General features: G+C 49.6%; 1 protein-coding gene across 1 annotated transcript in view; it reads left to right on the top strand.

Moving 5' to 3' along the window:
• The window catches only part of LOC102478044 (myosin-3), a 26,040-nt gene that overhangs the window by 802 nt on the left and 146 nt on the right, over positions 1 to 25,092 (top strand). The window contains exons 2-38 of the mRNA XM_027774910.1: positions 2,680 to 2,823; positions 3,417 to 3,579; positions 4,428 to 4,455; positions 4,787 to 4,895; positions 5,804 to 5,896; positions 6,661 to 6,724; positions 6,802 to 6,900; positions 8,008 to 8,111; positions 8,197 to 8,335; positions 9,217 to 9,335; positions 9,424 to 9,573; positions 10,553 to 10,723; positions 10,826 to 11,132; positions 11,254 to 11,324; positions 12,647 to 12,734; positions 12,819 to 12,936; positions 13,596 to 13,719; positions 13,810 to 13,946; positions 14,039 to 14,294; positions 14,914 to 15,156; positions 15,241 to 15,417; positions 15,525 to 15,670; positions 15,751 to 15,841; positions 16,448 to 16,837; positions 16,930 to 17,056; positions 18,742 to 18,860; positions 19,035 to 19,231; positions 19,603 to 19,786; positions 20,694 to 20,859; positions 21,154 to 21,278; positions 22,258 to 22,566; positions 22,682 to 22,885; positions 22,965 to 23,090; positions 23,801 to 23,971; positions 24,065 to 24,169; positions 24,337 to 24,432; positions 24,540 to 24,677. Of these exons, the coding sequence (XP_027630711.1) occupies positions 2,680 to 2,823; positions 3,417 to 3,579; positions 4,428 to 4,455; positions 4,787 to 4,895; positions 5,804 to 5,896; positions 6,661 to 6,724; positions 6,802 to 6,900; positions 8,008 to 8,111; positions 8,197 to 8,335; positions 9,217 to 9,335; positions 9,424 to 9,573; positions 10,553 to 10,723; positions 10,826 to 11,132; positions 11,254 to 11,324; positions 12,647 to 12,734; positions 12,819 to 12,936; positions 13,596 to 13,719; positions 13,810 to 13,946; positions 14,039 to 14,294; positions 14,914 to 15,156; positions 15,241 to 15,417; positions 15,525 to 15,670; positions 15,751 to 15,841; positions 16,448 to 16,837; positions 16,930 to 17,056; positions 18,742 to 18,860; positions 19,035 to 19,231; positions 19,603 to 19,786; positions 20,694 to 20,859; positions 21,154 to 21,278; positions 22,258 to 22,566; positions 22,682 to 22,885; positions 22,965 to 23,090; positions 23,801 to 23,971; positions 24,065 to 24,169; positions 24,337 to 24,432; positions 24,540 to 24,677 (5,598 nt within the window). The remainder of the gene's footprint in view (positions 1 to 2,679; positions 2,824 to 3,416; positions 3,580 to 4,427; positions 4,456 to 4,786; positions 4,896 to 5,803; positions 5,897 to 6,660; positions 6,725 to 6,801; positions 6,901 to 8,007; positions 8,112 to 8,196; positions 8,336 to 9,216; positions 9,336 to 9,423; positions 9,574 to 10,552; positions 10,724 to 10,825; positions 11,133 to 11,253; positions 11,325 to 12,646; positions 12,735 to 12,818; positions 12,937 to 13,595; positions 13,720 to 13,809; positions 13,947 to 14,038; positions 14,295 to 14,913; positions 15,157 to 15,240; positions 15,418 to 15,524; positions 15,671 to 15,750; positions 15,842 to 16,447; positions 16,838 to 16,929; positions 17,057 to 18,741; positions 18,861 to 19,034; positions 19,232 to 19,602; positions 19,787 to 20,693; positions 20,860 to 21,153; positions 21,279 to 22,257; positions 22,567 to 22,681; positions 22,886 to 22,964; positions 23,091 to 23,800; positions 23,972 to 24,064; positions 24,170 to 24,336; positions 24,433 to 24,539; positions 24,678 to 25,092) is intronic.

The raw sequence follows: 25,092 nt of genomic DNA, 5'->3' as shown, positions 1-25,092 counted from the left end.
AAAGAAAGAAAGAAAGAAAGAAAGAAAGAAAAGAAAAGAAAAGAAGACCCTGGCCATGGCAGAACAAAGCAATTCATTTTCAGGGTTTTTGTGAATGTTCATGTCACTTGAGTCCACAGGGACCAGCTCTCTATGTCCCAAGAGTATGGAGGCGGGAGTCCAACCCTGGGGAGAGCTCTTTCAGAACTCTCCTCTTGGTAGCCCAAGCTTCCTGCTAATGCCTCTGGCAATTACCTTCAAACTGAGGAGGTAAGGAAGATGTGCGAGGGGCCCTCGTGGACCGCCAGCTCAGTGTGGAATAGCAACCTCCCCATCCTGTGGAGGCCATGAGCATGGTAGCCCATACATTCCAGTCCACGCTGCTGCAGAAGAGCTAGGAGACGTCTGGACTTCACTGCTTTCTGGAATCTAGACCAGAAGAATCTGGAAATGCTCCAGGAAAAGTCCAACCCAAAAAAAAGAAAGAAAGAAGGAAAAAGGGGAAAAGAAAGGGGAAAGGAAGAATGAAGGAGGGCAGGAAGAGAGGGAGGGAGACAGGGAAAAGAAGAGGGAAAGGGAAGGGAAGAAAAAGAGGAAAAAGGAAATCTGAGCGACAAGTAAAGGGAATAATGTCATTGGGCCAGCGTGAAGGAAAAGGGATTAAAAACCTCCCTGCCAGGGACCAGCAGATGGCTTAAAGGTTATACCACTGGACTCCCACATAGTTGACCGCAGTTCGAGTCTCGGACCTGGAGGCTTGAAGCTCATGCTGGGCACCTGTTCAAGCATGCCCAAAGTCCCGAGAGGAGACTGAAGGAGAAGGGACTGCAGTGTGGCCGTCCCCCCAGGGGATGATTTCTCGCTTTCTGTCTCTCTGGCAAGCGCAGACGCCCTACAGCGAAATCATTCTTAAAAATATTTTAAAAAGCCTCCCTGCTGTGCTACCAAGCTGGAGCTCCCTAGAGGGGGCTCTCTCTACATTTCAGATAACCGGCTAAGGGTGGACTCACAGGCAGTGGGAAGGTAGGACAGTGAGTGATGGCCAAGATGATCCCAGATGGGCCCACTGTCCGGATGATGGTGAGTCCTTGCTTAAAGGCAGGAAGAGGCGCCTTCCCGCCCTCACTGCCCAGAGACAGGACCAGGAGGACTATGTTTTGAAGAGGTCGGATAGAGAAGGGAGGTGAGGGCAGGGCAGAGGAGAGGCAGGCCAGCTCCCCACCCGCAGGGCCTCAGTCCTCCATCCCTGCAAATTGTAAGGGGTGGGTGGCAAGGGAAGCTTCCACGTGAGAGCACTCACTTGGAGCCCCAGGGCGGCTGGTGGCACCACTCACCAGAAGGCTGTGTCCCCGAGAGGGAGGGGTGGGGGAGGGGCTCTTTCATAAGCACTCTTGGGGAGGGTGGTGGAGAGGGCTGGATGGCTGCCTTCAGAGCATCAGCCCGGGGAGCTGAAGCCATCCCCCTCCTTGCTGGCTGGCCCCGCCTCGGGGCCTTCACTGCTTTCTGGAATCTAGACCAGAAGAATCTGGAAATGCTCCAGGAAAAGTCCAACCCAAAAAAAAGAAAGAAAGAAGGAAAAAGGGGAAAAGAAAGGGGAAAGGAAGAATGAAGGAGGGCAGGAAGAGAGGGAGGGAGACAGGGAAAAGAAGAGGGAAAGGGAAGGGAAGAAAAAGAGGAAAAAGGAAATCTGAGCGACAAGTAAAGGGAATAATGTCATTGGGCCAGCGTGAAGGAAAAGGGATTAAAAACCTCCCTGCCAGGGACCAGCAGATGGCTTAAAGGTTATACCACTGGACTCCCACATAGTTGACCGCAGTTCGAGTCTCGGACCTGGAGGCTTGAAGCTCATGCTGGGCACCTGTTCAAGCATGCCCAAAATCCCGAGAGGAGACTGAAGGAGAAGGGACTGCAGTGTGGCCGTCCCCCCAGGGGATGATTTCTCGCTTTCTGTCTCTCTGGCAAGCGCAGACGCCCTACAGCGAAATCATTCTTAAAAATATTTTAAAAAGCCTCCCTGCTGTGCTACCAAGCTGGAGCTCCCTAGAGGGGGCTCTCTCTACATTTCAGATAACCGGCTAAGGGTGGACTCACAGGCAGTGGGAAGGTAGGACAGTGAGTGATGGCCAAGATGATCCCAGATGGGCCCACTGTCCGGATGATGGTGAGTCCTTGCTTAAAGGCAGGAAGAGGCGCCTTCCCGCCCTCACTGCCCAGAGACAGGACCAGGAGGACTATGTTTTGAAGAGGTCGGATAGAGAAGGGAGGTGAGGGCAGGGCAGAGGAGAGGCAGGCCAGCTCCCCACCCGCAGGGCCTCAGTCCTCCATCCCTGCAAATTGTAAGGGGTGGGTGGCAAGGGAAGCTTCCACGTGAGAGCACTCACTTGGAGCCCCAGGGCGGCTGGTGGCACCACTCACCAGAAGGCTGTGTCCCCGAGAGGGAGGGGTGGGGGAGGGGCTCTTTCATAAGCACTCTTGGGGAGGGTGGTGGAGAGGGCTGGATGGCTGCCTTCAGAGCATCAGCCCGGGGAGCTGAAGCCATCCCCCTCCTTGCTGGCTGTCCCTGCCTCGGGACTGGCGTGGACAAGCCAGGTCCTCTGCGTAGACACCGTCAGCAGCTGGAGCTGGTCTCGGTCCGTCCAGCATTGCTGCGGGCAAAGTGGACAGAGAACGCTAGTGAAGGACCGGCCCTTCCCGTTTCAGACCCTGGTGGTCAAGCCGGAGGACGTGTACGCCATGAACCCCCCGAAGTTCGACCGCATCGAGGACATGGCCATGCTCACGCACCTGAACGAGCCGGCGGTGCTGTACAACCTCAAGGACCGCTACACGGCCTGGATGATCTACGTCAGTGCTGCGCGAGGGTGCCGGCCTGGGCAGGGCGGGGTTTGAAAGGCTTGAGACGGGGCCAGCAGGTGGAGTAGTGGTTAAGGTGCTGCACCCCCATGTAGTCCACTGCGGTTCGGGTCCCGGACCTGGCGGCTTGAAACTCACGCCAGGGACATATGTGCATGCCCAAAACCCCAAGAGGAGAATGGAGAAGGCATTGCCGTGCGGCCTTCCCCTCTGGGTGGTAATTTTTGCTTTCTGTCTCTCGGGGAAGGGCACATGCCCTATAACAAACAAAAAAGAGAGACTTGAGATTGACTTCTACTGCACAGAGGAGGGGATGGGGAAAAGTAAAGACATGGGGAAGAGGGGGATGGAGAGAGAGAGATGATGGGGAGGGGAGAAGAGGAACTGGAAGAAGGCAGGGAGGGAGGCGAGTGAGCTGGGAGAGCAGGATAGATGGATGGGCCAGGACTGGGGTCTCTCACTCACTGGCTACTCCCCTCTTTGAGTCTCAGTTGCTTCATCTAGACAGAAATCGTGTGTCCCCTCCTTTCCAAGTTTAAAAAGAAACATGAGATCAACATGTCTATATTTTTTTCCTTCCGTAGACCTACTCGGGCCTCTTCTGTGTCACCGTCAACCTCACCCCCTACAGGTGCCTGCCGGTGTACACCCCCGAGGTGGTGGATGGTTACCGAGGCAAAAAGCGCCAGGAGGCCCCGCCCCACATCTTCTCCATCTCTGACAATGCCTATCAGTTCATGCTGACCGGTATGTCTCCAACCGAGGGAGCTCAGAGCGTGGAGGGGGCACCAGGCCTGACCTGGCGGAGCCCCCCTTGGCCCTAGGCCTTTCCTCAGTTGTGTCGAGCACAAGGGGGAAGAGGGTGAAAGGGTCCAGATCACTTAGGGCCCAGCAGGTCCTGAGGAGGAGTTTGGATTTAGTACAAGTATTTCTTAAACCATATGAAACTGACATTTTCCTGAGTCGAAGATCAGCGATTTCATACGGTTCGATCTAATATTATTGGAGGCCATGGTTGACTTGAAGCAGGGGTTTTACAAACCCTTGGATCACGTGTTCAAGAAGGAGGCTCTAGACGCTCATGGAAGGGTACAAAGTCTCAGGCAGTCGGAGAAATGAGCCTCAGTTATCTGCTGCGCCGAATGGCGACTACCATAATTAACAATGCATTGTGTATTTCCACATTGCGGGAAGAGTAGACTCGAAATGTTTTTACCACAGAAACATGGTTCGTAGGTGAGGTGACAGATCCGTTCACTAGCTTGATAAAGCATTCTGCAAAGTACACACATATCAAGAGCTCACATTACACCCCACACATATTAGGTTGTTGGGAAAGTCACGATGCATTTGTGCCTAGAAAAATATCACGGTTTTCCCGACAACCTAATCTAGACAACGACTACCTGTCAACTAAAAAGAAATGAAAACAAATACAGAACAAGAGGGCGGCTCTTCAAACCCCCACCTAGGACAATCAAAACGCTGAGAGGAAGAGGAGTCACGCAATTCGCTTTGACTGCGAGAGAGGTGGGGCAGCACTGGGGAGCGCTTTATAAAGCCACTGAGTCTATTTTATTTTTTGCATTTGGCAGATCGTGAAAACCAGTCGATTCTGATTACGTAAGTAACCATGTCACAGTGGCTTCCTAGCTGTAGCCAGGTGTACCACTAGCTCTGGGCTGTTAGCTGGAAAGTCTGGGCCAAAGACTCACGAAAAGATAGATTTGAGGATGGGCAAGAAACTGTGCATGAGGCCTCAGAAAATGAGATTTATTCGCCCTTGGGTTCCCAGCAAGTGTTTGTGATGCCTCCTCTCTGGTCTCTACCTCTCTGAGGGGTCTCTCCTGAGCGTTGGTCGGTGTGTGTCACATGGGGCTTGACCGCGTCCAAGCCTCTGTGTGACATCTCGGGGAGCATGTTTCTTCCTCTGTCTTTTGATCACTCTGAACAGCGGAGAATCCGGAGCAGGGAAGACTGTGAACACCAAGCGGGTCATCCAGTACTTTGCAACAATTGCAGCTACTGGGGACCTTGCCAAGAAGAAGGACTCTAAGATGAAGGTATGGAGGGGGCAAAGGCTGGCTTCCCTTCCACTTCTAGCCTGTCTGACTGCAGAATGAGGAGGCAGGGCCGGCAGGTGGCATGGTGGTTAAGGGTGCTGGACTCCCGCATGGCTGACTGAGGTTCGAGTCCCGGACCTGGCAGCTTGCTTTCTCACTCCCCCTCCCCCATCTCTCTGTCTCTCTGGCTCTGGTCAACTTTTTAAAAAAGTAAATAAATAAAGTTAAAATAAAATGATTTTTTAAAAAGAAAATGAGGCTGCCACTGTCATCACACCCATGCTCTTCAAAGAAAAGAAAACAGGTTAGGATTTAAAAATCTCGAAGGGCAGCTTTGATAACTCAGTGTGCAATTGCTCTTACAGGAAAATCACACAGATTCTGTGATTTCCTAGAAGAGAAGGCCCAAGGCCGGGCATCTTTGATAACTCAGTGTGCGATTGCTCTTACAAGAAAATCACACAGATCCTGTGATTTCCTAGAAGAGAAGGCCCAAGGCCTAACACTGAAAGGGCCATCTGGGGGCAGCTCACACCCACCAACGGGGAGATCTTAGCACACACTGCACTTGCCTTCTGAAACAGACATATTGTTTCCTGTGAAATGAACCCAGACAGCTACACCTGACTAACTGGAAAGTGGAGGAATTGGAGCGCTGAAGAAAGTGAAGTCAAGAGACCCAGCTATAGACAGACAGAGAGAAACAGCAGAAGGGTTTTGAGTGACATGCTGCCAGTTGGGTTGGTTCTCAAACTGGCAAGTCAGCGAGGGCGGGTCAGGCTTCCCTAGAGGGAGCGAGGCTGCCAGGACGGGTAGGAGGGGACAGAACTGGTGAGCAATTTTTACCATCATTTTGTGATTTAAAAAAAAAAAGTATCTCTCCTTTGTCTCTTGATCTCTCGCATCAGGGGACTCTGGAAGATCAAATCATCAGCGCCAACCCCCTCCTGGAGGCCTTCGGGAACGCCAAGACCGTGAGGAACGACAACTCCTCCCGCTTTGTGAGTCCGAGTTCTGCTAAGACGGGGGTTTTCTTTGCAGCCTGCAAATAGGCGAGATGCCTGTCCTCACAGAGCGTTGTGACCCGGTGGGGGTAGATAATGAAAATACAAAACAACTGCAGATGAAATGTGACTGTGGAGTTCGCCAAACAGGGCATGTGACGGAGTAACTGGGGGCCAGGGCTCCCTCTGACGGGGTTGACAGGGCAGGCCTCTCCGGGGACTGGCACGTGGAACGAGATCTGCTCTGCGGGATGAAAAAGAGCCAGGCTTAAACAGGACAGGGAGGAGAAGGGACAAAGGGACGCAAGACCCAGGGTTTAATCCCTGCAGTGGGAAGGAGCCTGGTGTAATCAAGGGGCCTACTGAGGCTCCTCAGGGCTGTAGGAGGAGGGTGCAGGGGTGAGTCTGTGCAAGAAGGTGGGAAAGGGAGAAGGAGACCTGCCTGGTGGGATACTGGCCTGAGAAGGGCTTTGGACTTTATTCCGAGTACAGCAGGAAGCTACGGAAGGATGCTGTAAACAGCGAAGTGATACGGTTTGATTTACATCTTGAAAAACAAAGTCGCTCTAGTTGTTCTATTGACTAGCTATATGTGGCATGGGGGAGGCATGGAATAAAGGGGATGAAAAAGGAGGAATGCCAAATCGGAGGGAGGAGAAGGGACTTCAAGCTCCAAGGGGAATTGGCTCGCGTTCCCATGGCCAGGAGGCTCCGAGTAACGGCGGCCATGGCAGAGCCTGGTCTCCCTCTCCTCCACGCAGGGCAAGTTCATCCGAATCCATTTTGGCACCACTGGGAAGCTGGCCTCTGCAGATATTGAAACTTGTAAGTAGACCCCCTGAGCCCCCATGAGGTCTGAGCAATGGGGGGCAGTTTGGAACAATCCTGTCTTTGTGTTCCAGATCTACTGGAAAAATCAAGAGTCACCTTCCAGCTGAAGGCTGAGAGGAGCTACCACATCTTCTACCAGATCCTTTCAAACAAGAAGCCTGAGCTCATAGGTGGGGAATCACCAGAGGGTTGGTCTTTTAGGCATTTCGGATCTTAGATCACCAGAGCAAGGAGCGTCGTACCTATAAATAGGTGACTCCTCAGCCATCAGAAAAAGTGTGTTTTAGAAAAGGAATGTCGGGGCCAGCAGGTGGCATGGTGGTTGAGGTGCTGGACTCCCACATATCTCACCACAGTTTGAGTCCCTGAACTGGCGGTTTGAAACTCACACAGGGTGTGTGTGCGTGTGTGCCCAAATCTCAAGAGGAGAATGGCCTTCCGGGGGGTGATTTCTTACTCTCTATCCCTCCGTCTCTGGCAAACGCATGTGCCATATAGCAAAAACTCTCTAAAATAGAAAAGAAAGGAAATAGAAAAGAAGAAAAAAAAAACGGAGGTGGCTGTTATGGCACTAATATGCCAGTTTAAAAAACCGAACCATACGGACAGGAATACCATTAAACCATTTCTAAATTCAACGGTGGTCAATAAAAACAACAGTTCTGAATAGCGAAGCATTTCATTGTCCTTTAGCGCCCCCTGGTGTTCAGAGACAGAAACCCACTTATCGCCCGACGCTGTGAGGCCAGCCCAAATCAGGGGAAGGGTGGAGCCTGGCGTACTCGCCCCATCCCTTGCGCTGTACTTGACAGAGGCCACCCTGAACACTGCCTCTTTTGCTTTTTGGCTGTGCTGGCTCAACCCTCTGGTCTCCAGCCTGGAAACAGGATGCAGCTTTTCAACAGCTTTTTAGAGAAAACAATGATTAAACCAGACAACTCATGCTTCCCCAACACGGGCTGCTGTCCTAACCTACACTCACACCGCCAATTTCCCTGTGAACTTTTCCCAGCTTACATCCACATGTGCCATTTGTGTAGAGAGCAAGGAATTTACACGTTCTCTCTAAAGTCCGTACTCTACCACGCACGGGATCCCTGACTATATTTTTGGTCACAGCCTGTACTTGGTGGCATTGTCTACAAGAGATTTCTAATGCAAAACTGAATTTGGGCTCTAGCAGTAAAGGTCCCAGCCCAGGCTGCAGGAGTTCAGAATCACCAGGTGAGTGTTTTCTTGGCACCTCTGTGACCTCCTCAAACTATGCATCATTTCAGAGCTGTTGCTTATTACGACCAACCCTTATGACTACCCGTTCATCAGCCAGGGTGAAATCCTGGTGGCCAGCATTGACGATGCTGAGGAGCTGCTGGCTACTGATGTAAGTGGAACCAGCAGAGAGGTGCGGGGTAGTCCCCCTCCGTCACTGGGGTCAACCAGTTGACATGCTGTTCTTTCAACGCCAGAGTGCCATTGACATCCTGGGCTTCACCCCGGAAGAGAAGTCAGGACTCTACAAGCTGACAGGGGCTGTAATGCATTATGGGAACATGAAGTTCAAGCAGAAGCAGCGGGAGGAGCAGGCGGAGCCAGACGGCACAGAAGGTACAAAATCTCTGCAACAGGCCGTGAGCCAGAGCCGAGTGGTCGTGCGCCTGAGATCATCCCGTGCCCCTTTGGGTGTGGTTCAGCCTTGTTCTACCTGAAAAGGTGAATGAGCCTTGCTGAGCCCCAGATGCCTGTGGGCACTGTTAGCACCTGTTACCACCCACTTTTGTTGAATCAGTAGACTGATCTTGTTACAGGTGCAGTGAGAAGTAGCCAGGGCTTTCTGGAACCCAATCCTGCTTTTTAATAAAAACCTATCCAGGCCAGCAGGCAGCATGGTGGTTAAGGCACTGGATTTCCACATGGCCAACCACAGTTCGAGCCCCAGACCTGGCCACTTGCTTTCTCACTTTCTCTCTCCTCTCTCTCTGTCTTTCTGTCTCTCTCTAGTGCATGCACGTGCCCTGGAACAAATTTAAATGATGATGCTAAATAAACTTAAATAAAATAATTATTTACAAAAAACCTATTATAGCCTTTAGCTGACTTAGCTTCCGTTGGCCACATATGAAAACCAATATAAAATAGAAAACATACTGGACCAGCAGTTAGAGTAATGGCTATGTTGCTGGACTCCCATGTAGTCGACCGCGGTTCGAGTCCCGGACCTGGTGGCTTAAACTCACGCCGGGTGCATGTGCGTGCGTGCCCGAGATCCCGAGAGGAGAATGGAGGAGAAGGGATTGCGGCGTGGCCATCCCCTCTGGGGGGTGATTTCTCACTTTCTGTCTCTCTGTCTCCCTCTGTCTGTCTGGCGAGCGCACGCGCCCTATAGCAAAAACCTCTCAAAAAAAAAAATAGAAAACATACTGAACACCTGTATGATTTCCAAAGCAGCTCTTCTACTTCATCCAGTGTCATCTTTCCTTTCTTGCCAGTGGCTGACAAAACAGCCTATCTGATGGGCCTGAACTCTTCAGACCTCCTGAAAGCTCTGTGCTTCCCCAGAGTGAAAGTGGGCAATGAGTACGTGACCAAAGGTCAGACTGTGGATCAGGTAAGTGACTGCGTCCAGGCCAAAAGGGCACAGGTCCCCAAGGGCCACCGCCTTCCTTCTCATCAGCTGGCTGGCTGTTTGCTGATAGGTTCACCACGCCGTGAATGCCCTTTCCAAATCCGTTTATGAGAAGCTGTTCTTGTGGATGGTCACTCGCATTAACCAGCAACTGGATACAAAGCTACCAAGACAACACTTCATTGGCGTTTTGGATATTGCAGGCTTTGAGATCTTCGAGGTGTGTCATTTGGCTTTGCAAGGACAGCTGGTTTGTATGATCATAAAGGAGGCTATGATGGTGGGAAAGGTGGACCGAAAGGAGAAGAGAAGTTAAATGTTGGGTGGGTTGTATTATATTAAGAGAGGGGGAGTCTTCTATCAAGTGGGATTTCAGTTTTTTGCATCATATATTTCATTTTATTGATTATTATTTTTATATCTGCTATAGGGCACATGTGCTTGCCCTATAGACAGAGACAGAGAGGGAAAATGAGAAAGCAAGCTGCCAGGCCCAGGGCTTGAACTCCTATTAGCCATGTGGGAGTCTAGCACCTTAACCATCATGCCACCTGCTGGCTCCTCCAGTGGGATTTTAGAGGACATTGTCAGTTGGATAAACAAACAAACAGTAAATAAAATGCAATCACTGATTTAAGGAGAGAGAGAAAAGAGATACAAGGAATTTGATAATACATCAATCATGCAAACTATATTTTTAAAAATCTCCTATTGATTCTGTGTTCAAAGCATGCGGCCACACATCACAGTGTTTATCTAGTGTCACCACGTGCCTACAAACACGCAGGCTAAATAAATAAATAAGCAAGTAAATAAGTAAAAGAGCCTGTAGTCTAGTAGAGGAGAAACAGAAGTCTACAAGGCACACAGATGAGTAACTAACATAAAGTGCACAAGAAACGCTGGCTCAGACCACGGGAACTCAGGAGTGGGAGACACTTAGAGTTGGTCATTTGGGAAGACTCCAAAGAGGAGATGTGATCTGAACCAGGCCTCGAAGAACACCACCCTACCTAACAGCACAGAGGTGCCCACGAGAGCCTGGGGGCGACAAGGAAGCACGTTGATGGGTTCTGAGTTTGTAGACTAACAGCACAGAGGCGCCCACGAGAGCCTGGGGGCAATGAGGAAGCACGTTGATGGGTTCTGAGTTTGTAGGAGGTCTAACTTTGCACATGGATGTTCTATTGTGTTATTAGTACAACAGCCTGGAGCAGCTGTGCATCAACTTCACCAACGAGAAACTGCAACAGTTTTTCAACCACCACATGTTCGTGCTGGAGCAGGAGGAGTACAAGAAGGAAGGCATCGAGTGGACGTTCATCGACTTCGGGATGGACCTGGCTGCCTGCATCGAGCTCATCGAGAAGGTCTCCTACTCCATCTGCCCGGTGACCTCTTCTCATATATTCTTCTGCTTGTTACTGCAGCTCTTATTTACTCATACACATTTCGCTTTGCCTTAAATCCAGCCCATGGGCATCTTCTCCATCCTGGAAGAGGAGTGCATGTTCCCCAAGGCAACAGACACCTCCTTCAAGAACAAGCTGCATGACCAGCACCTGGGCAAGTCCAGCAACTTCCAGAAGCCCAAGGTGGTCAAAGGCAGGGCTGAGGCCCACTTCTCGCTGGTCCACTACGCCGGCACCGTGGATTATAGTGTCTCAGGCTGGCTGGAAAAGAACAAGGACCCCTTGAATGAAACAGTCGTCGGGCTGTACCAGAAGTCCTCCAACAGGCTCCTGGCACACCTCTATGCCACCTTCGCTACGGCAGACGGTAACGGACTCCAAGTGCCAGGGGTGGCTTGTATTTGTGTGATCTCCCTCTAGTTGTTCCACAGGATGAGAAAAATGCTATAGACCCGCTAACAACATGTGTCCTCTCATGTTTCTTCCAGCTGACAGTGGAAAGAAGAAAGTTGCTAAGAAGAAGGGTTCTTCCTTCCAAACAGTCTCCGCCCTTTTCAGGGTAAGAAAACTACAAGTTTATTTGCTCGTAATTGGGTCAAGTCATATCGAAAGGAGCACTGTAGAAATTCCAAACTTGATTTATTCAAGACAGTAGTATCTTAATCTAATTACTGTCACTTACTGAGGTCAAATGACAGGATGATGACATGTAAGTGAGGTCTAACACACTGGGATCACAATTGCATTATCATTTTGTGCTGTAACTAGCTGGCCCAGGAGGTGCTTCCCAGTGCATACAAATTTTCCAACTTGCCTTAGAGACACCAGTAATACAAGGGATCTTCTAAAGTTTATGAAAAAAGCATAATATGAAAAAAATGCATGTATTTTACATTTTTTGCACCTACATAAGCTTTTATTTCACTAGGCCATCAGGAAAGTCATGGCATATTTTTCTGTTTTTCTATGCAAAAATGTGTCATGACTTTTCCAACAACCCAATAATTCCATTTTTCTATGAACTTTATTTTTGTCAGAGGGTTCATGCATACACACGAGAAAGAGAGAGGAAAAATCACCCCCTAATGGGGCCTGATTATGCTGCAAGCCCCTTTCATCTAATTCTCCATGCTGTCAAGGTCCTGTTTTTCAAGCCATCTGGGCCAGGACTTGAACACTGGCTGGCCACGTGGGATCTAGCTTCTGCACAGTGTCTAACTGCTGTGCCAGGTGCCATGCACCTACATAAGCTTTTATTTCACTAGGCCATCAGGAAAGTCATGGCATATTTTTCTGTTTTTCTATGCAAAAATGTGTCATGACTTTTCCAACAACCCAATAATTCCATTTTTCTATGAACTTTATTTTTGTCAGAGGGTTCATGCATACACACGAGAAAGAGAGAGGAAAAATCACCCCCTAATGGGGCCTGATTATGCTGCAAGCCCCTTTCATCTAATTCTCCATGCTGTCAAGGTCCTGTTTTTCAAGCCATCTGGGCCAGGACTTGAACACTGGCTGGCCACGTGGGATCTAGCTTCTGCACAGTGTCTAACTGCTGTGCCAGGTGCCAGCCTTTCACAGACTTTCCAAAGTCCCCTAGTAGTCTCTCAAGCTCTGAGTGGAGCTGGATACAACTCCTGAGCTCATTTTGGAAAGCATTTTGTACCTGGTGAACCTCCAGCTCACTGGGAGACAAAAGGCTATTCTATCAGTCATTGCCTCCACTGCCAGCCACCGGATGTTAAGAGAGTTAAATCATTTCACAATTCTTCAAAATTCATGATACATTTCAATCATATATCTTATCTTACATTACGATGTATCTATCATTGTAAAAGCCTGTAGCATAGGCCATAGCATTTCATCTTTTCCTTTTAGGAAAACCTGAACAAGCTCATGTCAAATTTAAGAACGACTCACCCTCACTTTGTGCGTTGTATAATTCCCAACGAAACCAAAACCCCAGGTGAGACACCTGCTGGCTTTGCAGACGATGCTCAGCTGGTAAGAGGCTCTGCGTGAAGCTGATGTGCCTTGCTTCTGTTCTCAGGGGCTATGGAACACAGCCTCGTCCTGCACCAGCTGCGGTGTAACGGGGTCCTGGAGGGCATCCGCATCTGTAGGAAAGGCTTCCCCAACAGGATTCTCTACGGGGATTTTAAACAAAGGTGTGTACAGAGAATGTTCTGTGTGCCTCTTGATGAGATAGATGTACAAATATCGAAGTTGGGCAGAGAAAAGCATTGGTACAAAAACCCATTTCAAAAGGATTGTTATGGGGACCAGCAGTTAGCGTAATGGCTATGTCGCTGGACTCCCACGTAGTCGACCACGGTTCGAGTCCCGGACCCGGTGGCTTAAATTCATGCCGGGCGCGTGTGCGTGCGTGCCCAAGATCCCGAGAGGAGAATAGAGGAGAAGGGATTGTGGCGTGGCCATCACCCTGGAGGGTGATTTCTGGTTTTCTGTCTCTCTATCTCTCTGTCTGGCGAGCGCACACGCCCTATAGCAAAAACCTCTCCAAAAAAAAAAAAAAAAGGAGTTATGGATTTCCAGGTAAAATAAATACCCTGCCACTCGGCCCAAGTATAGGTGCTTGTTTCCTCTGCATTTTTCTCTGGCACTGATGTACAGAATGGCAGACAGAGCTCCGGCCCAAGAGTCAGGAAGCCTAGCTGCAGACTGCTGTCTAACAGTGTGACTGAGAGCAAGCGTTTGCCTCCTGAGACCTCGGCTAGCCTGCCCACAGAGTGGCCTGAAGTCAGTGGTCTCCAAAGTTCATGTCTTGGCCGCCCATCTGTGGTTATTTCTGTGTCTACAATGGCAGATACCGAGTGCTGAATGCCAGTGCAATCCCCGAGGGTCAGTTCATCGACAGTAAGAAAGCTTGTGAAAAACTTCTGGCATCCATCGATATTGACCACACTCAGTACAAGTTTGGACACACCAAGGTAATGCACTCATTCTGCAGATGCCAGCTTCTTCACCCTCTTACCCCGACTTCACTAGAAAGCTGACTCATGCCACTTCTCCCCTCCAAGGTGTTCTTCAAGGCAGGCTTGCTGGGAACCCTGGAAGAGATGCGGGATGACCGCTTGGCCAAGCTGATTACGCGGACGCAAGCTGTGTGCAGAGGGTTCCTCATGAGGGTGGAATTCCAGAAGATGGTGCAGAGGAGGTCCTGCAGGGGTTTTGTTCAAGCGTTAGCTCTTTAGGGGAAGGAAGAGTCTCTTCTAGGAGTAACAACTGTCTTTTTTTTTTTTTTTTTAGGGAGTCCATCTTCTGCATCCAGTACAACATCCGGTCATTCATGAACGTCAAGCACTGGCCCTGGATGAAGCTCTTCTTCAAGATCAAGCCCCTCCTCAAGAGTGCGGAGACGGAGAAGGAGATGGCCACCATGAAGGAAGAGTTCCAGAAAACCAAAGATGAACTTGCCAAGTCAGAGGCAAAAAGAAAGGAACTAGAGGAAAAACTGGTGACTCTGGTACAAGAGAAGAATGACCTGCAGCTCCAAGTACAGGCTGTATGTGTTTAAGAATCTTTATTATTATTTTGAGAGTTTTTTTGCTATAGGGTGTGTGTGCTCACTGGAGAGACAGAGAGAGACAGAAAGCGAGAAATCACACACACACTCCACGCCCAGTGGGGATAGTCACACTGCAATCCCTTCTCCTCCATTCTCCTCTTGGGATTTAGGGCACACACACACACATACCTGGCATGAGTTTGAAGCTTCCAGGTCCGGGACTTGAACCACGGTTAGCCCTGTGGGAGTCCAGTGACATAACTATTATACCATCCTCTGGTCCCAGAATCTTTATTATTATTTTTATTGTCAGAGGGTGGGTGTGCTCAAGAGGGAGAGGAGAGAAAACACCCCAAATAAAGCGTGGCCATGCCACAAATCTCTTTTCCTCCATTTCTGCATTCTGTTGGGATTTTTAGTATGTGTGCACATGTGCTCGGCATGGATGGTTTGTTTTAAACTCTACTTCTAGATGTGGTTATTTTAGGAAAACTGGATTATTGATGGGGATTTTTGCTTTCAGTTGGGATACTTTGTAGAGGACTTCATGTATAACAAAATAATGGTATGTCACACATCTTATAAAAGCGAGTTATGATTCTCTTTTTTTTTGAAGGAAAGTGAAAATCTCTTAGATGCTGAGGAAAGATGCGACCAACTGATCAAAGCCAAGTTCCAGCTGGAGGCTAAGATCAAGGAGGTGACTGAGAGAGCGGAGGACGAGGAGGAGATCAATGCTGAGCTGACCGCCAAGAAGAGGAAACTGGAGGATGAATGCTCAGAACTCAAGAAGGACATCGATGACCTGGAGCTGACACTGGCCAAGGTTGAAAAGGAGAAGCACGCCACAGAGAACAAGGTACTCTCCTCGAGGGTCTTTCTGGTTTGACAGTCGCTGCAAACTAGACGTTATTGCTGCTTATAACTGCCTGTGGCTTCTTAGGTTAAAAACCTCACCGAGGAACTTGCTGGGTTAGATGAAACTATTGTGAAGTTAACCCGGGAGAAGAAGGCCCTCCAAGAGGCCCACCAGCAGACCCTGGATGACCTCCAAGCCGAAGAAGACAAAGTCAATTCTTTGAGCAAGATCAAGAGCAAACTGGAACAGCAAGTGGATGACGTAAGTAGATGACACTGACCCCAAGTCCCAGCACTTTGGGGCTGGAAGAGCCCACAAGGTTCCCCTGGAAAGCGTTTGTTCCCAAAAGGTAATGGTGCCTTTTTCAGCTGGAAAGCTCCCTAGAACAGGAAAAGAAGCTCCGCGTAGACCTGGAAAGGAACAAAAGGAAGCTGGAGGGAGACCTGAAGCTAGCCCAGGAGTCCATTCTAGACCTGGAGAATGACAAGCAACAGCTGGATGAAAGGCTCAAGAAGTACGCCCTCGAAACGCCGGGTTCGATTTGGCACGTTACTGGGTGTCCCCATCTTTACGCATCCCACATTCCCTTCACAGGAAGGATTTTGAATACAGTCAACTGCAAAGCAAAGTGGAAGATGAACAGACTCTGGGTCTCCAGTTTCAGAAGAAAATCAAAGAGCTGCAGGTAGGAGCCTTTTGGATTTCCCGTCCATGAGTGAGAGCACTGTCAGTGAGCTGCGGGGGGGGTGGGGGTGGGGCTGTGTGTCTGCTCTAAGCACAGGGGATGGGAGAGCTAGCTGCCTGCCTCATGGATTTCCTTTCCTCCATAACTTAATTTTTTAAAAATTATTTAGTTAATTTTATTTATTTATTTATATTATTATTTCAATTTTATATAGGGCACAGGAGTTCACCAGAGAGAGAGGAGAGGGAAAGTGAGAAAGCAAGCTGTCGGGTCAGGGACTCGAACAGCAGTCAGCCATGTGGGAGTCCACTGCCTTTACCACCACATCACCTGCTGGCCCCTCCCCATAAGTTTCAACGAAATACATACTGAGGGTTTTGGGAGTCAAAATCTAGATGAATGAGAAATATGCTGGGTTGGTCACTACAGGAAAATGACCATGCTGAGGCAGGAAAATTTCATATGAAAGGAAATTAGCACCCTTCATAATTCTCTGGGGAAAGCCCAAGAATGGGCTTCTGTAGCCAGTGGAACCGAGCCTGTTCTTGACATGCAGAGTCACTCTGGAAACTGCCTGCCCATGGGGTCAATGGCTGCCTTCTACAGGCTCGAATCGAGGAGCTGGAAGAAGAGATCGAGGCGGAGAGGGCCACGCGCGCCAAGACGGAGAAGCAGCGCAGCGACTACGCCCGAGAGCTGGAGGAGCTGAGCGAGCGTCTGGAGGAGGCGGGCGGCGTCACGTCCACCCAGATCGAGCTGAACAAGAAGCGCGAGGCGGAGTTCCTGAAGCTGCGCAGGGACCTGGAGGAGGCCACCCTGCAGCACGAAGCCACGGTGGCCACGCTGAGGAAGAAGCACGCGGACAGCACGGCCGAGCTCGGGGAGCAGATTGACAACCTGCAGCGGGTCAAGCAGAAGCTGGAGAAGGAGAAGAGCGAGTTCAAGCTCGAGATCGACGACCTCTCCAGCAGCGTGGAGAGCGTGTCGAAATCCAAGGTGCCAGGGCGGGGCGGGCTGAAGACGCACATCTGACAGGGTCCTTCAAACGCGATGACGACTAACTTCTGTCCCGCTCCCCAATTGCTCAGGCAAATCTGGAAAAAATATGCCGAACTCTGGAGGATCAGTTAAGTGAGGCGAGGGGCAAGAATGAGGAGGTTCAGAGGAGCCTGAGCGAGCTGACGGCGCAGAAGTCTCGGCTGCAGACGGAGGCAGGTGAGCCCCTTGCAGGAAGCAGGCGGCCTTGCCTCCTGGACACCTCAAAGGGGGTTGCTGGTCAACACTAAGGGGAACACGTGTTTGGGAGAGAAGTTCTAGGAAAGCATATTTTCAGGAGAAAAAAAAATAATCCAAATAACCCACAGAAAGAGCAATTTAAAATATCCCAGGGCCAGCTGGTCGTGTGGTGTGGGTGGAGTGGCTAGATCCCACATAGCCGGCTCTGTAGTTTGAGTCTTGGACCCGGGGGCTTGAGAAACACAGAACAAGCCAGGTATGCCTGCCTGCCCGAGGTCCCAAGAGACTGGAGTGTGGCCATCCCCTGAGGGGAAGGAAGGGTGTTTTCTTGTTTTCTCCCTCCCTCCCTCCCTCCCTCTCTCTCTCTCTCTCTCTCTTGCTCTCTCACTCTTTCTTCCTGTCTGTCTCTGTTGAGTGCACATGCCCTACAGCAAAATTTAAAAAAGAAAGAAAGAAAAGAAAAGAAAAGAAAGAAAGGAATCTAGAAGGGAGACCTCGAGGCTTCAGTAAAATCAAGAGATAAATAGGCCAGAATGAGAAGGGATCCAAAATATCCCCTAGTTCAAACATGTTCAAAATTAATACAAATTTTCATCACACAGAATCTATTATAAGTGGCAGAAATAGGACCAGAAACTAAGCCCCGTGGCTATTCTACTTCTCACTGCATATTAATTAAGACTCATTTCTGCATTTATGCATTTTAGAGCCAGTTTTTACACACTCTTGGTGAGTTTTAAAAACACAAAGAAATCTTATTTAGGGCTTTCACCTGGCAAACGTGGCTCCACCCAGCCTGGCCCATCACCTCAGGTGAACCAACCCTTTCTAGTAGCCACAGACAAAATAACAAAGACACTTCTATGGTCACCACGGTGATTCGCTGCTGAACTCATAAAGAATCTCCTCACCCTTTTTATCCCCACTAACCCCATGTAGGCATAGAAACTTTTTTTTTTTTTTTTGCTATAGGGCACATGTGCCACCAGAAAGACAGAGAGAGAGAGACAGAGACAGAAAGCGAGAAATCACCCCCCAGGGGGGATGGCCACACTACAATTCCTTCTCCATTCTCCTCTTGGGATCCTGGGTACACACACACATGCACCTAGCGTGAGTTTAAACCACTGGGTCTGGGACTCGAACCACGATCGACTACATGGGAGTCTAGCGACATAGCCATTATGCCAACTGCTGGTCCCAGGCATAGAAACTTGAACTTACCATAGTCACCCAAGAGGCGAACATTACATTATTAGACATAGAAAGTCTTAATTATTTCCCTTAATTATAGATCAACAGCAACTATTAGGTCATCAGGAAAGTCAGGACGCTTTTTTGTATGCACTTCATCTGACTTTTCCGATGACCTAACAGGAATCCCAGTCACAGAGGAGGGAGGTCTGATGGGCACTGTTGGGTGCTCCTGGTGGTGTTTAAATGCACAGTCGTAGTGCCGCCCTGCTTCCAGGAGTTTACAGCACTGTCTTCCCAGGTTGTGATTTCAGTGTTCTTCTCATGGACACCTCTCTTCTCCTCCAAGAAGGGACCACACCCTATTGGCTCGCTCCCGGATTTTAACACAGAGCCTTATACACTGTAGCAACTTGGTGAATGAATGAATGAATGAACAAGTGAATGGAAATATTTCCTTTGGAACACAGGTGAGCTGAGTCGCCAGCTGGAAGAAAAGGAGAGCATAGTGTCCCAGCTTTCCAGGAGCAAGCAAGCGTTTACCCAGCAAATAGAAGAGCTCAAGAGGCAGCTGGAAGAGGAGAGCAAGGTATGTCATCCAAGGTGCTTCCTTGGTCTAATTTTCAGATGCCACCTGTGGGGTGAAGTGGAGTAGGGGGAAGCAGTTTCCTTCAGTGGGTGATAATAGCAGAAACATATTTGGATTTTATCACGTATATAACACTAGATCCTTACAAGCTCTCCTCTTTCTTGACTTTTGCAGGCCAAGAACGCCCTAGCCCACGCCCTGCAGTCCTCCCGCCATGACTGTGACCTGCTGCGGGAACAGTACGAGGAGGAGCAGGAGGGCAAGGCTGAGCTGCAGAGGGCGCTGTCCAAGGCCAATGGGGAGGTGGCCCAGTGGAGGACCAAATATGAGACGGACGCCATCCAGCGCACGGAGGAGCTGGAGGAGGCCAAGTACACACGAAGGCCACTCTGCTGGCCTTTAGAGGACTGGTGTGGCAGAGCGGGCTGGCGTTAGCACTACTTGGGGATGAATCAGATGGATTTGATTTTGTTCCTAGATGTGTCCCCACCTCCTGTGTCTTTAAATGCAGAGCTGTGCCAGGGGAGGGACCTGGTGCTAGCACATTTCATGAAGACAAACAATTTAGATCTTGATTAGAGACAGGGAAGGTTATTGATCACAGATTTTGAGCAGACAGGAAATTCTCATGGGCTCACATGGGTGTTTGAATCACAGAGATTAGTGATGCCAACTTGATGAATAGGACGTTCAAGAGGATTGAAGCTTAAATAGCATCTGCGTCTCTTTCACATTCTTTAAGGAAAAAACTTGCTCAGCGTCTTCAAGATTCCGAAGAACAGGTTGAAGCAGTGAATGCTAAATGTGCTTCCTTGGAGAAAACCAAGCAGAGGCTGCAAGGCGAGGTGGAGGACCTGGTGGGTGATGTGGAGAGAGCCAATTCCCTGGCTGCTGCTCTGGACAAGAAGCAGAGGAACTTTGACAAGGTGTGGCATCAGGGCCACGCTGGCTGAGCATCGTGGTGGGAGGGGTTCCTAGTAGCTGTGGAAGGAGGACACTAGGTCCCAGGCCTGACTGCCCCTACCAGCAGTGTGACCTCAGCAAGTCCTTGAACATCATTCATCTATAAATCAGAGTGGGAATGGAACGGAGTTGAGATCCTTTTAACATTATCAGGGGAGACAAACCGGTTTCTTTCTACAGTGCTGTTCAGCCTCCCCCGCTTTCGCTTCCCCTGTCTTTCTGGTCTGTGTAAGACCATGCAGGAAATCTCACTTAGGTCCCATTGAGAGACTTTCTGGAAGCCTCCTTTGGTATGGCAGAAGAGAGTGATTTGAATGAATGTTTTAATGAAATATTTAGGAATACTGAGGATCCTTTTTAGATTAGGAAAAGGTCCATCATGCCCAACTGCTTCCTTCTCCAAGGGTCTGCTTGCTTTTCAGAGATGGCAAGTTATTGATTATCTTAAGCAAACTGATGAAACGAAATCTTGGCTGGTTCAATAATTAAGAAAAAGGAGAGACCAGCAGATGGTGTAATGGTTACATCACTGGACTCCTATGTAGTTGACTGCAGTTCGAGTCCTGGACCCATTGGCTTGAAACACATGCTGGGCGTGTGTGCGTGCCTAAGGTCCCGAGAGGAGAATGGAGGAGGAGGACTTGCAGTGTGGCCATCCCCCCAGGAGGGCAACTTCTCGCTTTCTGTCTCTCTGGCAAGCACACGTGTCCTATAGCAAAAATCTCTCTTAAAAAAGAAATAGGAACCAGGTGGGAGACGCTATTAAGTGTAACTCTTACTCTGTCTGTACTCAGCATCATGGCTACTTCTAGTTCCAAACCTGGAGGAGGAGCGCTCATAAACAGAGGTACCTTCCATCCGGTGTTTCAGGTGCTAGCGGAATGGAAGACAAAGTGCGAGGAGAGTCAAGCGGAGCTGGAGGCATCTCTGAAGGAGTCCCGCTCCTTGAGCACTGAACTCTTCAAACTGAAAAATGCCTATGAGGAAGCCTTAGATCACCTTGAGACTGTGAAACGGGAAAATAAGAACTTGGAGCGTAAGTGGTTCGAAACGGTCTGAAACTGCCTTCCTTCATACTCTATTGAGTGTGCCGAAGTGGGCATGACTCCGTTGTGCAGATCCCTATGTGCATGCCCATGAATGCGCACGCAGAAAGTGTTCGCCATCCAGTGGGTTATTTTCGAGTCTCTCTATACACAATATCTTATCTCTGGGGAACAGAATCCTTAGGGTTACACTAAACTAGCTGGAAAGCACGGAGCCGGTGCTTTGCATGGCTGGACACCGGTGCAGAGGCGTCCAGATGTCACCGAGTCTTCCCTCTTTGCAGAGGAGATAGCAGACCTCACAGAACAAATTGCTGAAAACGGGAAGACCATCCATGAACTGGAGAAATCGAGAAAACAGATCGAGCTGGAAAAGGCTGATATCCAGCTGGCTCTCGAGGAAGCAGAGGTGAGCAGGAATCGAGGCAGGGGTGGGAACAAATGCGGTGTCGGAGCTCCAGCCCGGGAGGCTGCTGGTCCTACCCTGTCTTCATTTTTGCCTTTGTGAAGTCATAGTCCGAATGCCTACTCCTTTTGCATGAAATAAGTGAGCTGGGCAGCTGAATGTGCTAACGCCTGTGAATCGTCTTGGATTTATTAGAGAAAATCATTATATCAAACTATATAAAAAATGAGATTTTACAAAATCTTAGATGAATTTAAGATATCTATAAAGGGCTTTAGTCTCCTAAGAAATATAATGATCTATGGGGCCAGCAGGTGGCATGGTGGTTGAGGTACTGGACTCCCACATGGCAGACTGCAGTTCAAATCCTAAACCTGGTAGCTTGCTTTCTCACTTTCTCTCTAGTGAGCACACATCCCTTATAGCACATTAAATAATAATAATAATAATTTAATTAAATAAATAAGTCTAAAAAGTTTTTTAAATATATAAATATTCTTATCATTTGATAGTAAAATTAAAAACAAGTAGCAATTAAATAGATTCTATTCCTGCACTGAAGATAAATTAGAAATTTTCTTTTTTTTTTTGAGAGTTTTTTTTTTTTTTTTTTTTTGCTATAAGGCACGTGCGCTCACCAGACAGACAGAGAGAGACAGAGACAGAAAGCCAGAAATCACCCCCCGGGGGGATGGCCATGCTGCAATCCCTTCTCCTCCATTCTCCTCTCGGGATCTTGGGCATGCACGCACACGCGCCTGGTGTGAGTTTAAGCCACTGGGTCCAGGACACGAACCACGGTCGACTACATGGGAGTCCAGCAACATAACCATTACGCTAACTGCTGGTCCCAGAACTTTTCTTTTTTAAAGTTGAACATCATAGCGTTAGATTGAGGAATATCCCACTAAGCTTCGTGACCCCCGTAGGGTAGCACAACAGGCCCTGTACATCACTGAGTCTGCTTTGTTTTTTTTTTAAGGCTGCTCTTGAACATGAAGAAGCCAAGATCCTTCGAATCCAGCTTGAACTGACACAAGTGAAATCAGAAATCGACAGGAAGATTGCGGAGAAGGATGAAGAGATGGAGCAGATGAAGAGGAACTACCAGAGGACGGTGGAGACGATGCAGAGCGCCCTGGATGCCGAGGTGCGGAGCAGGAACGAGGCCATTCGGATCAAGAAGAAGATGGAGGGGGATCTGAATGAGATCGAGATCCAGCTGAGCCACGCCAACCGCCAGGCCGCGGAGACCCTCAAGCACCTCAGGAGTGTCCAGGGACAGCTGAAGGTTGGAAAGAGCTCCTTGGTGGAAATCTTTCCCATCCTCAAATTCTCATAGATGTAGACGAGCCTCGTGGCCCTAATGCCTCAACTGTAAATAGTTTTCCCACTTCTCTGGCTAGGACACCCAGCTCCACCTGGATGACGCTCTGCGGGGCCAGGAGGACCTGAAGGAGCAGCTGGCGATTGTGGAGCGCAGAGCCAACCTGCTGCAGGCCGAGGTGGAGGAGCTGCGGGCCACCCTGGAGCAGACAGAGCGAGCCCGGAAATTGGCCGAGCAAGAGCTCCTGGATTCCAACGAGAGGGTGCAGCTGCTGCACACCCAGGTGAGGGGCCAGGAGAGCGAGATGAGGGAGGCCAGCTGCAGACACAGCCGGGTGACCGACACCTCTCCTCGTGCCCTAGAACACCAGCCTCATCCACACCAAGAAGAAGCTGGAGACAGACCTCATGCAGCTCCAGAGCGAGGTTGAAGATGCCAGCAGGGATGCGAGGAATGCTGAGGAGAAAGCCAAGAAGGCCATCACAGATGTAGGCGTCCCCTTGCTCCCATGGCAGCCAGGACTGTATTTTCTTAAAGCCTCCTGTCCTGCCCAAACCCCAAGACAGTTCCCATTAGACGGGTGGGAGTTCCCCCCGGGATATCCATGGAGTGGCTTCTGCTCCCACTTTCTCTCCTGCACATAAAAGGGGACATATGGGACCAGCTGGTGGTGTGGTAGGTAAGGGGGCTGGATCCCACATGGCCAACTGTACCATCGTACAGTTCAAGACCTAGACTCAGGAGCTTGAAAAATATACCAGGTGCATGTGCTCAAACTTCCAAGAGGAGAATGGAGAAGGGATTACGGTGTGGCCACCTCCCTCGGGGGGTGCCTTCTCACTCACTCTCCTCTCTTTTTCTGGTGAGTGCACATGCCCTCTAGCAAATGTTAAAAAGAGAGGCTGGAGTGCCTGCTTCTTCCCACTGTCAACTCCTTAGGGGTGAGGGTAGGCCCCAAGGTGCCTGTTTAAGAAAGAAAAGAAACCATTTCCTTCTGTCTTCGTAGGCCCCATTTCCTAGTTTATTTTACATACCAGTATAGTTCCTGTCCTAGGCCATGATGGAAGGCTTGCTCGATCCCTCCTTCCTACTGTCCTTCTCTTTAGCGAGGTCTCTGGTCCTCTGTGGTTCCCAGAGTTGACAGCTCCAAGACATTTGGGCTTTGTCTGCATCTCCGTTTGTTTGATTTGCTCATCAGGCGGCCATGATGGCTGAGGAGCTGAAGAAGGAGCAGGACACCAGCGCCCACCTGGAGCGGATGAAGAAGAACCTGGAACAGACAGTGAAGGACCTGCAGCACCGTCTGGATGAGGCTGAGCAGCTGGCGCTGAAGGGCGGGAAGAAGCAGATCCAGAAACTGGAGACGCGGGTACTTGCTGGAGGAACCCCAGCATGAGTGGAGCTTCTAGCTTCTCCTGATCATGCCAGAGCCCCAGACAAATTTCCTGACTGTCCCCCTCAGATCCGAGAGCTGGAGTTTGAGCTTGAAGGGGAACAGAAGAAGAACACAGAGTCTGTCAAGGGCCTGAGGAAATACGAACGGCGGGTCAAGGAGCTGACTTATCAGGTAAGCAGGAGGAAGACCTGAGAGGCATTGTCTCTGTGGGGTGCAAACAGCACCCTGGATGCTCTCACCAGAATCTAGGAAGAAACATTATAGCCCAGGAAACTGACCAGGCCTTGTGCAACTCGGCCCCCTCCTCTCCAGAGACACTTGCATTTTCTCATTTTTAGAGCGAGGAGGACAGGAAGAATGTGCTCAGACTGCAGGACCTGGTGGATAAACTTCAAGTAAAAGTGAAGTCCTACAAGAGGCAGGCGGAGGAGGCCGTAAGTCAGGCGCGCGTGTGACTTTAGAATAGCAGTTGGCTCCCTCTTCCACGGTGAGCTCTGAGAATGTGCACGCTGATGTTACTTGTGTGGCTCTTTGGTTTTAGGATGAACAAGCCAATGTTCATCTCACCAAATTCCGGAAAGCTCAGCATGAGCTCGAGGAAGCTGAGGAACGTGCTGACATTGCAGAATCTCAAGTCAATAAGCTTCGCGCCAAGACCCGAGACTTCACCTCCAGCAGGGTAAGTTGCTGACCTGGGAAGAACCCTACAGTGATTGTAGGAACTTTTAAGCTGGAAAGAACCAGAGAGAACCTTTTATATGAGAACTGGGGGATCTCAGGCTCACAAAGAGAAGGGTTGGCTTTTAAAGCCACTTAATTAAGTAGAGCCTGGCTAGAAGCCAGGTCTGTAGATCACAAAAACATCCTGGGAAGAAAATGAGCACTATTACATTGAGAGCGTTCAAGCGCCCCCTGCTGGTAGGAAATAGGTACTGCAAGAGCGCCCCAGTGCTGGTGAGCATCTCTAGTCACTATTCATGCTGCTGCCCAGCGTGGGCTTGCTTGCTCTAAGGGCGTTTCTCAGGCTATGCAATGACTTCCTAGATGCAATCATGCACTTTCCTAAGGTCTAAAACATGCCCTGCGTCCTGCTG

This window comes from Tupaia chinensis, unplaced genomic scaffold, assembly GCF_000334495.1.
Source record: "Tupaia chinensis unplaced genomic scaffold, TupChi_1.0 Scaffold000493_1, whole genome shotgun sequence".
NCBI classification, from domain to species: domain Eukaryota; kingdom Metazoa; phylum Chordata; class Mammalia; order Scandentia; family Tupaiidae; genus Tupaia; species Tupaia belangeri.
This window is presented reverse-complemented; position numbering and strand designations above follow the sequence as displayed.